The following is a 13,787-nucleotide window of genomic DNA, read 5'->3' on the forward strand; positions in this document are numbered from 1 at the left end:
TGAGCAACATTTTATCCGTCCTCACCTCACATGATCCGGTTCTTTCCTTGAACAACTCTGACACTCGTGGGATCTTCCAGGCCGGACGCCCGTGTGCTGAACGGACTCCATTACCCTGAACCTCAGCTGGTTACGCCAATGTACCGCAGCTGCGGCCAACACTAAATTATATTCAACCGTACATAAGTCTGTACAAAAGAAAACAAAACAACTTGGATTAGGGAGGGGTGGAGAGCCAAAACATTTAGGAAAGAACTCAAAGCCAAGTGTGTGTGTGTGTGTGTGTGTGTGTGCTCAATGTTACACCCAGTTCAACCCCACGGTGCCTTGATTCAAATGGACGTAGCAATGCGGTAACCATGAAACCGCCTGAGGTTTCAGGTCAGATGCCATCTCCCATGGACCCCTGGATACATGACTTTGCACATGGAGTTACTCTACATTCAATTAGCATTATGTATGTTGTGCCGGGAAAAAGGCCAAAGGTTAATACGGGGTGTGGCTTCTGACATCGCTCACAAGAAAAAATCTGCTTTTCGAGTTGTTTTGGCAACCGTGTTGATTATATTTATCTGAAGTGAAATTACCTCCTGGGATGCACCATGTGGGTGGGAGTCAGGATCAGTCAGAGTGAGCTATCTGTTATGGGTGTGTGTGTGTGTGTGTGTCCTCTCGTTCACTTCACCCTTGATGCACACAGCTCTGCCTCCTCATGTGTTTTATTTCCATCTAAACAATAAAGGAAAACACTGTGAAAGCCATTTGTTTGTCTCCAGGCAAAGAGAGCTGTTTTGAGCGTATAGTCTCCCGCTTTGGCACTAACATTACATATGTTGTGATTGGCGATGGGAAGGATGAAGAGCATGCAGCCAGCCAGGTAAACAAACAACTTCTGAACTTTGACCCCTCTGACCTTGTAACCCTCCTTCCTCCCTTTGTTTATTTGTTTATTTTGCAGGAAAAGAGAGTTGCTTTGAGCGCATAATGCAAAGGTTTGGCAGGAAAGTAGTGTATGTTGTAATTGGGGACGGTGTGGAAGAGGAGCAGGCGGCCAAAAAGGTAATGGACCCGCAACCTCACCGCGACCCCCGCCTACTCCTCAGTGTGAGCTCTGATTGGACGAGGCCTGCCTTTCTTTGCTGTAGAGGTTTTGTGTTGGTCCTTTACTGTTTTCTATTCTACTTGCTGTTGCTTTTGTTTTTCTTTTTTTATAGAGTGACAGGAGATTTTTGATCGCAAGAAGATTTGAGATTGAAGCTTGGCTAATGTACATTTTGCACCTACTTTTTAAAAGTCAAATATACCAAATTTGTGAGCCACCTGCAGCTAAATTATTAAAACAAAATTAATTTATTCAGATAATATACTTCTCAACTCAACCTAATTTGGGTAAAATTTGACATGAAAATGAATGGCTGCCCAAATGTCCACAGCAATTAAGCTTTGAACAATCTCAGTTTGTTGTTAATGCTGGGTTTTATACAGCGGTGTGTGCAGTCTTATTTTTTCATCAATGGTGTAGTTTGTGTGAGAAAAGTAGAGTTATATCACAACAAAAAAGATGGCAAGTGGTGATATACTCCAATGGATAGCACTAGGAAATGTAAATACGTGTGAATATCTCTTCTCCAGCTTTGGGTTTCATATATAATGGTGGGTGCTGTGATTGTTGAAGGAATCGTTTGACACAATGGGAGATATGCATATTTGCTTTCTTGCCGAGAGTTAGATCAGAAGATTTATACCACTGTTACCTGTCCGAATAAGGCTACAGCAGCCAGTTAGCTTAGCATAAAGATGGGAAGCTGAGGGAAACAGCTAGCCTGGCTCCATCCAAGGGTAACAAAACCAGCGTACCAGTGTCTTTAGAACTCACTAATTAACACGTTATATCTTGTTTGTTAAACTAAAACAGAAACCAAAGTGTGAAAACAACATTTGGATGTTTTTGTAGGGGGCTATGTGTGAATGAAGTTGCTCTGGTTGCCTGGCAGCCTCATAGTGAAAACCTGAGCCAGTTCGCTTAGCATAGTCTTGTTGTCCCTCACAAATGACACTTTTTTTTCAAAGGGATTAAACAAATAAGATAGGACGGGTTACTTTGTAAAATAATAAAAACCCATCTAAAGGCACCTCTAAATCTCACAGAGAGCCAGGCTACCTGTTTTCACATCTCCAGTATTTATGCTAAGCTTAAGGTTAATGGCTGTAGCCTTATTGAACAGGCAAATGTGCAAGTTATATCAATATACATTACATACACAGCAGAAAGCAGATAAGCATAATTCCCATAATGCTCCACTCTTCCTTTGAGCCTTAGGATTGCATGGATTTTGTTTGCAGTGCTTTTGCAAAGCAAGCAGCTACAAGCTACTGTAGTGTAGCTTGCATGACATTAGGTGGTGGTGTGCAGCTATGAAAACAGTACTGTGGGTTTTAATGCTGTGTGTTCACTCCACAGCACAACATGCCTTTCTGGAGGATATCCAGTCACTCTGACCTGCTGGCACTACACCAAGCACTGGAGTTTGAGTACCTGTAACTATTACAGCAATATAGACTGATGCAATGTTACCATGGACATGGTCAGCCCTCTTCTTTTGTATAACTATTTAAGAACAAACAATACACTGCAACTGTTTTTGTGTTTTTCTTTTCGTCTTGATTTTTTGAACGTCTGGATTTACAAACTCTAAACGGTCTTAAGAAGCAGAGGAGAGGTGGAAAAAAAGGGTAAAGACAACAGTGGAGTTATGCGATCACTCAACCCAGCGCAGCCCCCGTGGCTGCAATGACTGGAAACGGACCTGTGAAACCCTGTCTACTGTCCTTGCAGCTGTAGCAGACTGAAGACCTCATGTTTCTTTGGGCAACTTGTTGATGTTTGGTTTGTTCTGGAGCACCAGGGCTAGCATCAGGCCTGTTGTGGGTCACCTGGGACGGACAATCTTCAAACAGTTAGGGCTTCTCTGTACAGGCAGCATTATGTGTGCGGGGATAACAGCTGCTTTTTCTTCCTGGTGGTGTAATGATCACAACAATGCAGTCTGCGGCAGACACTTGTGTAAATTATTTACAATAAACTTGAGGGCAGTGGTGGATGTTTTTGTCAAGAAAGGAAAAAACTTTTGGGGTCTTTTTTTCCCTCTGGATTTTTGTAATTCTTTTGGGGGGGGGAGGGGGTTGAGGATGTGCGTCATGATGTGTTGTGCCTTAATGTGTTTGAATGTCTTCTTTATTCAGAAATGTCTGTATGTAGATATAAAAAGGAGAAACCCTATACAAATGACCTATGCATCTTGTCTTCCTTAATGAAATTTATAACCAAACAAATTAATGCAGTGCTGCATATTACTGAGTAGTATCCCTCCCCCCCAACAAGTCAGCCAATGTTAACAAATTTTATAGAACTAAACCCCCCCAGGAGCATGTGCTCTTAAATGAAAACATCGAGCACACAGACATTTGATTAACAATGCATTTCATATTTATAGTGCCTGTGTGCCATTTGTGTACAATTAAGTGAAACCAGTGGAGGTTATGGAAGTGAAGTCCCTGGTACTACTCTGGACACAATGTTTTAAGGCCCAGGCAAAAGTTTTAAATTTAAAACATTTGAATTTTTTAAACTGCTTTTTAAACACTAATCCCTCATCAGAAAACTTCTTGCAGACTTCTAGTTTTTGAACCAGGAATGGATACGTGACACCAGCCCCACCCTTTACGTAAACAAGATTACTAAACACTACAATAATTGATGTGAAAGTGTTTTCAGGAGGCAACTAGAATCAACATATTGGCATCCTGGCTCTGGCTAATTCTACAATCTGTCCACTGCAGATGCACCACCCACCACCTGAGTAACTAGTATAAATGAGTATTAGTGTACACTAACATTAAATGAAAAGTATGTTAATTTAATATACTGTTATATTAGTACAATACATTAAATGTTACTATAATTTCATTTACCGTATAGCTTCCCACTAGTAGGCCTATATTAATTCAAGTAAGATTTGTGGGTCGTTTTCATTAAATCCTTGTGTAAGAAAAATGCTCTACATTGTGGTTACTCATTGTATTTAATGCCTAGTGCCAACTCGTCAATCAAAACATTAATGCGTAACATACATTTCAAAAGTCCCGCCCCATTCAGGTTGCAGGGTTGATTATGAGATTGCATATGCTAGGCTGAAGCCTTTACTCTAAGTAGTTGTATACGCAAGCAGACCATAATTTTTTTCTCTGCCAATTTGACCGTAGTTGACTCGCTAGTTGTCAGTTAACACGTCAGACAAATGCTTCATTTCCACTTTTTATTCACATCTCATTTCTTGGCTTTGAAGTATTCCTCAATTACATCCTTGGCTTGAGACTCCTTGCCGTAGTCCTGTAGAGAGAAACACAGTTTGAGACTAGGCAAGTCAGCGACATCAGTAAGCTCCACATTACAGCCCAGCTGATATTACTGACCAGCAAATCATATCTGTCAGTGTATGTCAATCAAAAGTAACAAGACATCCGTACATCCGGGGGGGTCCCAGCGCAATTCTTTTTTTTAAAAACACGCTCGTCAGATTGTTTATCGTGAGTCCACCAGCTGCGGTCACAGTGCACCTCAGAAGCGGCTCTCCGCTCCACAGAGAATAGGTAGCAAGTCTATTTTCGCCGCTAGCCGCGTCAAGCAGCACAGAGCAGATCGAACCAGGCAGGAAGTCAGACACAGGATCCGGTCAATTTTCAAAATAAAAACACCCTGTGGTGCCTCCCGATCTTAACACTGTTAAAACGGACAAAAGGAAATCATTTAACTGCGTAGCCTACTTAATCATAGAAGCACAAAATGCAAACACTGGTTACCAAATCAACAAAATCTAAACATAAAGTCAGGCAGGCAAAACGCTCTGATTCCGAAATGCTCTGAGAAATGCAGCCTGAAGTTGACGGAAGAAACGGGGTCACAACTGTGAAGAAGGTAGTAGAAGCACGAAAATTACAAATTAATAAATCAATAACGTGGGGCAGGCTGCACGCTCTGCTGCTGAAACGCTTCCGACATGCTTCCAGTGTACTTGACGCATCAAAACCGTGACGCAGCCGTAACGTGCCGTTGACGGAGTCAGTGGATTCCCGGCGTTACTCTCGCACCAGCTGTTGTGTAAACACTCACATTTAACTTACCCACATCATGATTGACTGCCTAACGCGTGAGCGCGCACGACAACCTAATATTCAGGGTAGCTCAGAATTCGAGTAGTAGCCGTAACATTATGTCTCAGAACTCAGGGCAGAGCACCCGGCTAAAGATAAGCCTAGCTAACGTTACAGGGATATTCCACCATTTGGGGAATTAAGCTCATTTTCCACCTACCCGAGTAAAACAATTGTTTTTTTACCGTTTTGGAAACCATTCAGCCGATCTCTGGGTCTGGCGGTACCACTTTTAGCATAGCTTAATGTAATAACGTAATGGGTATGACGACAATATTATTGTAAATTAGATCACAAAAAAGCGGTAGCTAACGTTAATTGAATCAAGCAAACAAATAGCTGTTGCTCAAAAAAGCTTGACTTGCCTCGAATTTCACATAAGATTCCTTCACGTTATAAGTTTCCATCAGACTCGCGTGTAGCCAGGTGTCTCATCCAATGGCGAGCTCAGTTGATGCTGTGTGCTTTAAGATTCTGATTGGCCCAGAGAAATGTCAACTATAAGAATTATCCAATAATGTTTCGCAATTCTAGCCTGTATGGCATGCAGATGAAGGGCAGAGTCCTTAAGGTCAGTCCTGCCGCTCCAGCAACACCCCAGGCAGCTATTTCGAACCAACAAGACCAGGCCCCTATCTGAATGAATGGGGAGGGAGCCAGAACTGCACTTTTACTGGGACATAAAACTACATGAATAGAATCAGCAGTAACATCTGATACAAACTGCTGACAAAGTTTTACAATTTCTATCTCATTACTTGAAATAAACTGTAGAATACTCCATTACTAAAATAATTGATAGCTACAGCCCTAATTCACACAACGTATCTCGTTTTAACCAAATCTTAAATGATTATAGGCATAATTTTGATTATTGCTAGGCCTGAACAATTAATCGTTTAAGTCGAAATTGCGATTTGAAAGTACGTGATTAGCTAATCGTGAAGACGATAAAAATGTAGGTTAAATACATCTGACCCGTTTTAAACAGTCACTTAAACTGTGCCACTGTTTTGTACGGCGTCAACTCAAACTTAAGTGTTCCAGCAGCCTAGTGTTTGACATTTTAATTTGTCATTTTGTGTGCTTCAAATTCAGATAAGAGATCTGAGCCCGTTCCATTCCACTCTGTGCGGGCTACATATCCTACTACTCAGAACAACTCAGAATAAGAGCGTTTTGCTGGTCTGATTTTGCTGATTTGTTCAAATTTTGCTTATTTGTTCAGTTGTCCTTGATTTGTGCTTCTATGGTTAAGTAGGCTACGTAGTTAAATTGTTTTGTCTGTTAAACTGTTTATTGTTGATGTACAGTGGTCTGCAACGGGTGTTTTATTTTGAAAACTCGACCAGATTCTCCATGACTGACTTCCTGCATGGTTCATCTGCTCTGTGCTGCTTGACATGGTTTCTTTCAAAAATAAACTCAGTGAATTTTGAACTTAAGCAAAACTTCATAAAAGAAATATCTGGCAGAAAAATCTTTCAGCCTTATTTATCGCTCAAGTCTGTATCAGCCTAATAAACCACTGTCTAAGCTGAGCAACATGTTAAACATTATGTAAACTCAGGATGCTCCAAATAAGTTTCCATATAACTTGACGCATACTGTGTGCCAGTATAAACACACTTTCAGTACCTGCTGGTTCCCTTATTTTGCAGCTAATGTAAATGTATGCTGCTTTAAAGTTAAATATCACAAAATAGCATGCCATTATGTATACTGAACAAAGACTGGCCGCACAGCAGAGATGTATATTGTTGTGTTGACCTGTCAATCACTGTGCTGCTGTCCTGTATTAACTATTTGTAGCCATTTTTAGGGACCCCAGACACCACAGGTAGATGACGGGGCTCGTACCCTGGCAGTCATCTTGCCAGGCGTCATCAACAACAGCTACATGGCACGAAGCACAGCAGCTGCACTTGACTGGCAGATCTAGCACCAACTCTCAAACCTGATTTGATTTTTAATAGCTGCAATTTGACATCTGTTCTGATTTTATTGTAGGTCATTTACTGAATTTAAGCCAGAAAGGCAAACCGAAAACCCTGCAAAAACAGCATCACTTACCTTGACGACAACGCAGCTGCAGCCCACCACCTTGCGGGGTTTGCCCTCACGGTCGATTTTGCACAGACCAACCCACTCGCCGAGCTTCTTGTTGTCATCAACCTTATAATAAGTTAAACAGCGTCTCTTAGTGCCAAGTTACTCCTGATATACAGGGTCACTAATGTGCACTTAAGTGTAGGCACAATAGCAAATACTTGTGCAGTAAGATAAAACGGCAGCAGTGTGGGGTACTCTTGGCTGAGTCTCAGACATAAATTGGGTAACAGAGGCAATCTCCTCACAGTATTCAGTAGAGGGAGCCAAATTATCATCAGTGATACAGCAGAGTGCGACACAACATGCTACCTTTACCTTCACTGTCAGTACACAAGATAGTACCAGAAGTCACATCAGTCTGGTCTTGAGCAGGCTCATTACCTTTATCAGGTTGATCTGATGCTCAGCACAGAGGGCCTCCACCAGCTTGACGTACATGGGCTCATCGCAGTTGGCAGCCAGAGCGCAGAGATGAGCCTGACGCCTGCAAAATAACACTGATTTTACTCGCAGTAAAGGAGTTAAACGTCACTTACACATTTAAAAATTTGAAGGCACATCTCAGACAAAAATTGGGTAACAATGGCAGGCTTCCACATAGAAGTTCAGTAGAGGGAGCCAAGAGATCATCAGCGATATACCCGCTACGGACAAACCATAATACTGATGAAGTAAAATAATTTCTCAACATACTTGTCCAGGGCCTTGGTGGCCTCACGGATACCACGGGCAAGGCCATCGTGGATCAGGGAGGTCTTGAGCACTTCAGGGAGAGCGGTGTTGACATCCATGACACCTCCAGCGGCAACGCTATCAGAAATGGGTCAACGAGAAACACATGCTTACTATTTTTTCAAGTTTAATTTTTCACAAGTTCACTGTTAGTGGATTCCAGTCGAGCTTCCAACATGTCAGAATAAGGATCTCACTCATTGTTGAGTGAAGGGGTATCCGACAAAAGAATAAAGTCATCATTCATGTACCAGAAAGCTCACTTGAAGAGGAACGGCACATTTAAAATTTAAGTTGTTTGCCTCAGTGCAGCTGAGCCTTGACATATCCGGCATTGCCCCAGACAAAGAGGGGGATTTGTTGGTAAAGTCTGGTTCACATTTACATTATTTATATACACACACAGTTAATGAGTTTGTGCGTTTTTTCTAAATCTGATGCACAAGTTGTTAAGACATTTACCTTTGACCGTTTTAATATTTGCATGTGTTAGCAGATTGCAGTGTTTTGAGCTCTTTCTGCTCTGGTACTTGAAAATTCCGGTTGTTCAGAGTGAGAACCAGTAAAGATCGACACATTTAATGTCTGCAGCCACTGACTTCCCAGCGAAACGGCACCGAGTAGATTTGACTTTGTTTAGCAAGAAGCAGAGTAAGCTCATGAACCCTAAAACCATCTTAAAAGTATCAACCATCCCTACACTCAATAGCTTAACGTTACTAACTTACATATCAAGTGACCATAACTCCGACTAGTTAGCCTGCAGCTCGGCTAAACTAGCCAGTTAGCTCATGTAAAAACCAAGACTACCGTTACACCGTATCACTGCACAAGTAATTGTGTTCCCCAAAATAACTGTCTACATTACACCACTACTTTTCACAAAGACTCTGTTCCTGTCAGCGCCGTTTTGCTCATAAGATACGCCGGTTATCACCGTTTGGGCTAGCGACATGTCTGAACGTCATGCTCACCCTTCCTCGGCCATTGTTGATTTAAGATGGATGTTTGACTTAAAGTCCTGCAATAAAGAACATATATGAAAGGAGAGTCATTATCCACCATTAACAGCTCAATGTAATGTATTTATAGCTTCAGATGTTTGATTAATCTTGTAGATTGTGCCGGCGGTTGAGGAAACGCACCAAAACCTCCTCTCGGGCAGCTGGTAAAGAGGACGTCATAAGCCTGCGACATTGCTTTAATACCACCAGGCCCCATCTGCTCCATGGATGTGGCGTCCAATGAGTTGCCTGATGTAGTTTCAGCAGAGTTCATTGTGAATAAATACTTGCTGACTTGTGACCTTTATTAATTTTGTTACCAAACATAGTCAACAAATACGTCTTTGTATTTGTACAGAGGTACTAGCCTATGTGAAAACCTGGTGAAAACCCAAATTGTTCAATATTGCCCAAATTAATAAAACATGAAATAATTTGAATAAATAAAAGCCACATACATTATGTGGAAAATATAATTCTTCTTGATTCTTTTCACAAAAACAGAGGAAAATGTAGGTTAAATGTGCAAAAATCACGACTTTCCAATATTCCAAAGTCCCTGAATAGACCTATCTGTATTAATTTTTTCATCAATGTAAACTGACTCAAGGTTACGTCAGCGTCTACACACTCTGTGCCATTTATGTAAAATCTTATTTTCGTAATATTGTGGCACCACAGGGGTAGGTGTTGTGAAAGCCCCCAATACTGCTCTGGGGTAACAGGTTTATGGATGTTATAGGCTATTGAACTGGAAACTTTGACTCGCCACTATATACATTGTTTCTTACAAACAAAATTTTATAATTTACATTATTGTGTCTTCATAAGGTGATATTATACAGTAACAGTTTAACTTCCCTTTACCTCACTGGAAAATGTGCAGATAGATTACACTTTGTATCAAAGTATCAAGGTTTATTTATCATTGTACAACCAAATGAAAGGTTTTAGGCCCTTCACAGCGCTTTTACACTACATCTGCGTTCACACACGTCATACACATTCATACACTGAGCCTAAGTGCTCAAACAGAAACTAACATTCACACACATTCATACACTGGCGGAACAGCCGCCAGGGGACATTTAGAGTTCAGTATCTTGCCCAAGGACACTTCGACATGCAACCAGGTGGAGCCAGGCGTTGAACCGCCGCCCTTCCGATTAACAGCCAACCCGCTCTACCACCACAGCTGCCCATACATAGAACTTAGCAGATAATTAAATGAATATACATGTCTTTCACAAAAATAAGAAATGAAAAAACTCATCTCATTAAGTGAATTTTAGCATTTTTTATTTTAATCATACAAACTGTTCAGATGTGCAACTCCAAAAAGGCTAGAAAGGCAGTTCCACTTAAATGTACATTTTCTTGAGCACTGAGCATTATTTATCAAAATGAATAAAAGGTCCGTCATAACAACATGAAATGAATGGAAACAGAATTAATGTTTTTTTCTAGATTTATTTTTGTTTGTTTGCTTAACTATATATATTTATATAGATAGATAGTGCAGCGAAAATGGTGGTTGAGTTGTCCCATCGCTGGTCTTCAACACTTTTAGAGTTTGAGAAACCCCTCTAAGTTTTCCATCTCGATAGCATTATTAAATGCAACGATGTCCTGAAAGAAAGAAAAAGTGTCAGGGATTTGGGGGTGAGTGATGAGTGAAGGCAGAGACACAGAAAAAGAGGGAGAAGAGTTATTATACATATCTTTTTTACACATCCTAATATAAGCAGTATTTATTAGTTTTATTGAGACTGCGTGTTGTACAGCTTGTGCACCTTAGCCTAAGGTTGGGGCATAATTTCTATTATGGAAGCTGGTGAACTTCCTGTGTAAGAATCCACATGTAAATTGAGTGAAAATTAAACACTAAGGCCAACACATGGTTCTCCAACAAAGTGACAATGGCCATCAGGTTAATAATGGTGTCTGGCCTGGCCAGCTCAGTCAGTAGAGCATGAGACTCTTAATCTCAGGGTTGTGGGTCGACCCACGTTGGGTGCATTCCTGTTTGCTCCAGTCACACCATTCCTTCTCCACCTCATTTATAAAACACAGAAAGTTCAATGCTGATTTCCCTATATAAATCAAAAATTGAAGTGGGCTGGTACGTGGCACAAGCACTTGTACATTTTACTCTTTGGTTTCTAGGAACATTTTCTTGTGCACCAGCATTTCTCCCAATCTGCCAGTACTATTTTCTGCCTTCTCCACCAGTGGAGACTGAGTAAGGAAAAGATCGGGTGCCGATACATACACCAGCATGTGAACTACATGTGAATGTGAGGTACTGGTCACAGAGCTGACTTATGAGTGCTGGTAACTATGGAGTACATAGGGCACTCTGTAAAAATATTAAAATCAAGAAAGTTCTTAGATGTATGTGTAGTGGATTGTTATAACACTTTTTAAAGAAGTGTTACCCCACCCCACCCTGGTCAGCCATTGAAGCTAGCTGTATTAGCATAGTGGATGGAAATTATCAGGGTAAAAATGCATCACATGTTGCCTTAGAAACTACATTTTTATCCGATATAAGTCATACAATTTTATCTCCAACAGTAAGATATTAAACAAAATATAATCTTCGTCAAAAAATTAACTTTCTCACCTCAAAATAATTTTTTTCTCTATATATTCTGAATGGGCCTGTTTTCAGCCTTGACAATCACCATGCCTGATCAGGGATGAAGTAGGAAAATACTGTAACAATCACATAACTCCTGTCTTATCTCTAATTGGTGTATTTGGTGTCATTACAACTCTCCCCATGTTATAACCATACCCGGTCTCCACATTTATTCCATACCTTGTTTTCAAAAACGATCTTAAATTGTGTTTTTTATTGCGCACTTCAGGGAATGTCAATCAAACAGATATGTGTTTATTCATTTAAGAACAGCTTTCATCTGTTTCAAATTAACTTATATAATATTAAATTATTACAAATTAAATTATTACAACAGTATCCATTTCCAACTGTTTCATCCTTCTGCTATCTGAGTCGCAGTTTCTCATTTCTCCAGTTTATGCGCATACGCATGGGTCAGCGTTTGCGTGGAGGACCACACATTCTCCCATCAAGTTTTTTTTTTTTATAAATCCCAAAGTGTACTTAGAAAGTGGCATACGCCATCTTTTGTGCATATCCAATGCACATAAATGAGACCCCACCTCTGTCTCGTCTATCAGTTATACTGTGTTGTGGTGTCTTGTAAGTGGAGTTGGCTTTATCCAGCTGTTTCTGTAACTTCCCGAAACGACAATCTGACAAGCATGCCCATGCAGCATTTGGCCATCAGTACTGCACTTATTTGGTGATAATATAGTATTGACCGCTGAATGAAGAGTTATTACAATTCAACATGTGGGAAACATGATAGTTGGTACACATGAAATATAGGGCCTATGCATCCAATAGCTGTTAATGCATTTCAGACTGAACAAGAAATGTCAACCTGCTGGTGGCACTAGGGGCTCCAGGATCCTTTGTGGGCCATGACAAGTTTCAGCCTGGACTAAACTGGTGGACAAACCAGCGTGGCAAAAATGATCATGTTTGAGGGCACAAAACAAACTCTATGACAATTTGCATTTGTACTTTTGCGTTAAGGATCAGAGGAGGACCCCTAAAGCCAGAGCAACTTTTCTGTCACAGCCAAAACTGAATGGAATGCAAAGGTCATTGTAAAACCCCTATTGGGTATGTATGTTTGAGGAGTGATTAAGGTGTGTTCCAGCATACCTGTGTGTGTGTGTGTGTGTGTGTGTGTGTGTGTGTGTGCCTGTGGTTGATGTAATATAATGTAAATATGTATTTAATCCCTGTGTCTACACCCTAGACTTCCTGGTACAATTACTCCAACCGAGTAAATGATTAACATTCAGTCATAAATCTGTTAGTTTTGAGAAGGTGTTATATGTTTAGTACACCTGATTATTACTTTTGTAAGTTATTGTGGGAGACTTACCCCACAGTAGACGTCCCCATTGCATATTTGAGGGGGCAGTGCTTTCGGGTTCCCTGCCCTCTTCCTCATTAAATCCTTGTCTTCAGAATTCTGAGAAATGTCCACCACTTCGAAGGGGATCTTCTTGGAGGTCAAGATAGAGAAGATTTTGTCCTGATTTTTCCTCATCTGGAGAGGACAATATTTCATCAGTTAACTTTGCAAGAATATTACATTCATGTGTAGCCATTTGACCTTTTTGGTTATATCAAGTTCTCTTTTGCAATACAATCTACTTCACTGTCCAGAATGAGCAGCTAGAGTTTGTTTTCAGAAACCATAATAATATATAATGCCAACAAGTAAAAGAATGAAGCAAGTAAGACTTCATACTGTACCTCTACGGTACCGCACACGCTGGAAAAAAACACTTTGACCGGCATATCTGCTATTTTAACAAGAACACCTTAGTGTAGAGATTGCGAGAGCTGCAGGGACAGAGAATGTTGCAGTATCCTAAATGCAGGTATGTGTTGCTTGTTTGCTGACAGACAAGGTAAGCAGGTTTGGACACGGCAAAGCTTACCTTCCTGCTCGGGCACACCCACTTCTCTGTTCCAGTTGAAGCCTGCCTGCGTCAAAAGTAAAAGCACTGAACCACACTCACAACTTAGTCTGTACTGCACATAAGCAGTTCAGAGGTACTTTACTGGAGTCTAGTTTATGCTACTTTATACTCCACTACATTTCATAGGGAAATATT

The 13,787-nt window shown here is 40.7% G+C and overlaps 3 protein-coding genes and 3 non-coding genes across 13 annotated transcripts in view; 1 reads left to right on the plus strand and 5 right to left on the minus strand.

The window, feature by feature from the left end:
• The window catches only part of eya4 (EYA transcriptional coactivator and phosphatase 4), a 42,840-nt gene extending 39,551 nt beyond the window's left edge, over positions 1-3,289 (plus strand). For 4 of the 8 annotated variants that reach the window (XM_038726905.1, XM_038726907.1, XM_038726910.1 and 1 more), the window contains 2 exons: positions 777-877; positions 2,462-3,289. In XM_038726905.1, coding sequence (XP_038582833.1) covers positions 777-877; positions 2,462-2,542 — 182 coding nt within the window. In that variant the 3' untranslated portion in view covers positions 2,543-3,289. Of the gene's footprint in view, positions 1-776; positions 878-958; positions 1,060-2,461 lie in introns of all 8 variants that reach the window. The other 4 variants (XM_038726906.1, XM_038726911.1, XM_038726908.1 and 1 more) reach the window with 2 other exon arrangements.
• Positions 3,290-4,302: 1,013 nt separating this feature from the next.
• On the minus strand, positions 4,303-9,294 carry rps12 (ribosomal protein S12). Its single transcript, XM_038726912.1, has 6 exons — positions 9,201-9,294; positions 9,030-9,076; positions 8,017-8,133; positions 7,705-7,807; positions 7,285-7,386; positions 4,303-4,390 (listed from the first exon to the last, which is right to left on the minus strand). The coding sequence occupies exons 1-6, from the start codon at positions 9,237-9,239 to the stop codon at positions 4,328-4,330; spliced, it is 471 nt and encodes a 156-aa protein (XP_038582840.1). The 5' UTR covers positions 9,240-9,294; the 3' UTR covers positions 4,303-4,327.
• Positions 7,526-7,608, minus strand: LOC119909616. Its single transcript, XR_005445503.1, has one exon. It is a non-coding gene; the product is annotated as a small nucleolar RNA SNORD100 (small nucleolar RNA).
• LOC119909615 lies at positions 7,879-7,963 on the minus strand. Its single transcript, XR_005445502.1, has one exon. It is a non-coding gene; the product is annotated as a small nucleolar RNA SNORD100 (small nucleolar RNA).
• Positions 8,230-8,304, minus strand: LOC119909612. The gene has a single exon (XR_005445499.1). It is a non-coding gene; the product is annotated as a small nucleolar RNA SNORD101 (small nucleolar RNA).
• Positions 9,295-10,341: 1,047 nt separating the features above from the next.
• Positions 10,342-13,729, minus strand: zgc:153284 (uncharacterized protein LOC751696 homolog). Its single transcript, XM_038726915.1, has 3 exons — positions 13,423-13,729; positions 13,046-13,213; positions 10,342-10,688 (listed from the first exon to the last, which is right to left on the minus strand). Exons 1-3 carry the CDS (start codon positions 13,465-13,467, stop codon positions 10,626-10,628), a joined length of 276 nt encoding a protein of 91 aa, XP_038582843.1. The 5' UTR covers positions 13,468-13,729; the 3' UTR covers positions 10,342-10,625.
• Positions 13,730-13,787: the final 58 nt, after the last annotated feature.

This window comes from Micropterus salmoides, unplaced genomic scaffold, assembly GCF_014851395.1.
Source record: "Micropterus salmoides isolate LMB-PRFRI ecotype aquatic unplaced genomic scaffold, ASM1485139v1 Ms_hic_scaffold_18, whole genome shotgun sequence".
NCBI classification, from domain to species: Eukaryota; Metazoa; Chordata; class Actinopteri; order Centrarchiformes; family Centrarchidae; genus Micropterus; species Micropterus salmoides.

What these genes read in the sequence shown, in the direction of transcription:
- rps12 (XM_038726912.1), bottom strand. Translation starts at nt 9,239, where the DNA reads ATGACGTCCTCTTTACCAGCTGCCCGAGAGGAGGTTTTG. An exon ending in CTGCCCGAGAGGAGGTTTTG is followed by an intron (nt 9,077 to 9,200) that starts GTGCGTTTCCTC and finishes TCTTTATTGCAG; the next exon opens with GACTTTAAGTCAAACATCCA. An exon ending in GCCACCAAGGCCCTGGACAA is followed by an intron (nt 7,808 to 8,016) that starts GTATGTTGAGAA and finishes GTTATTTTGCAG; the next exon opens with GCGTCAGGCTCATCTCTGCG.
- zgc:153284 (XM_038726915.1), bottom strand. Translation starts at nt 13,467, where the DNA reads ATGCCGGTCAAAGTGTTTTTTTCCAGCGTGTGCGGTACCGTAGAG. An exon ending in GCGTGTGCGGTACCGTAGAG is followed by an intron (nt 13,214 to 13,422) that starts GTACAGTATGAA and finishes TGTCCTCTCCAG; the next exon opens with ATGAGGAAAAATCAGGACAA. An exon ending in ATGGGGACGTCTACTGTGGG is followed by an intron (nt 10,689 to 13,045) that starts GTAAGTCTCCCA and finishes TCTTTCTTTCAG; the next exon opens with GACATCGTTGCATTTAATAA.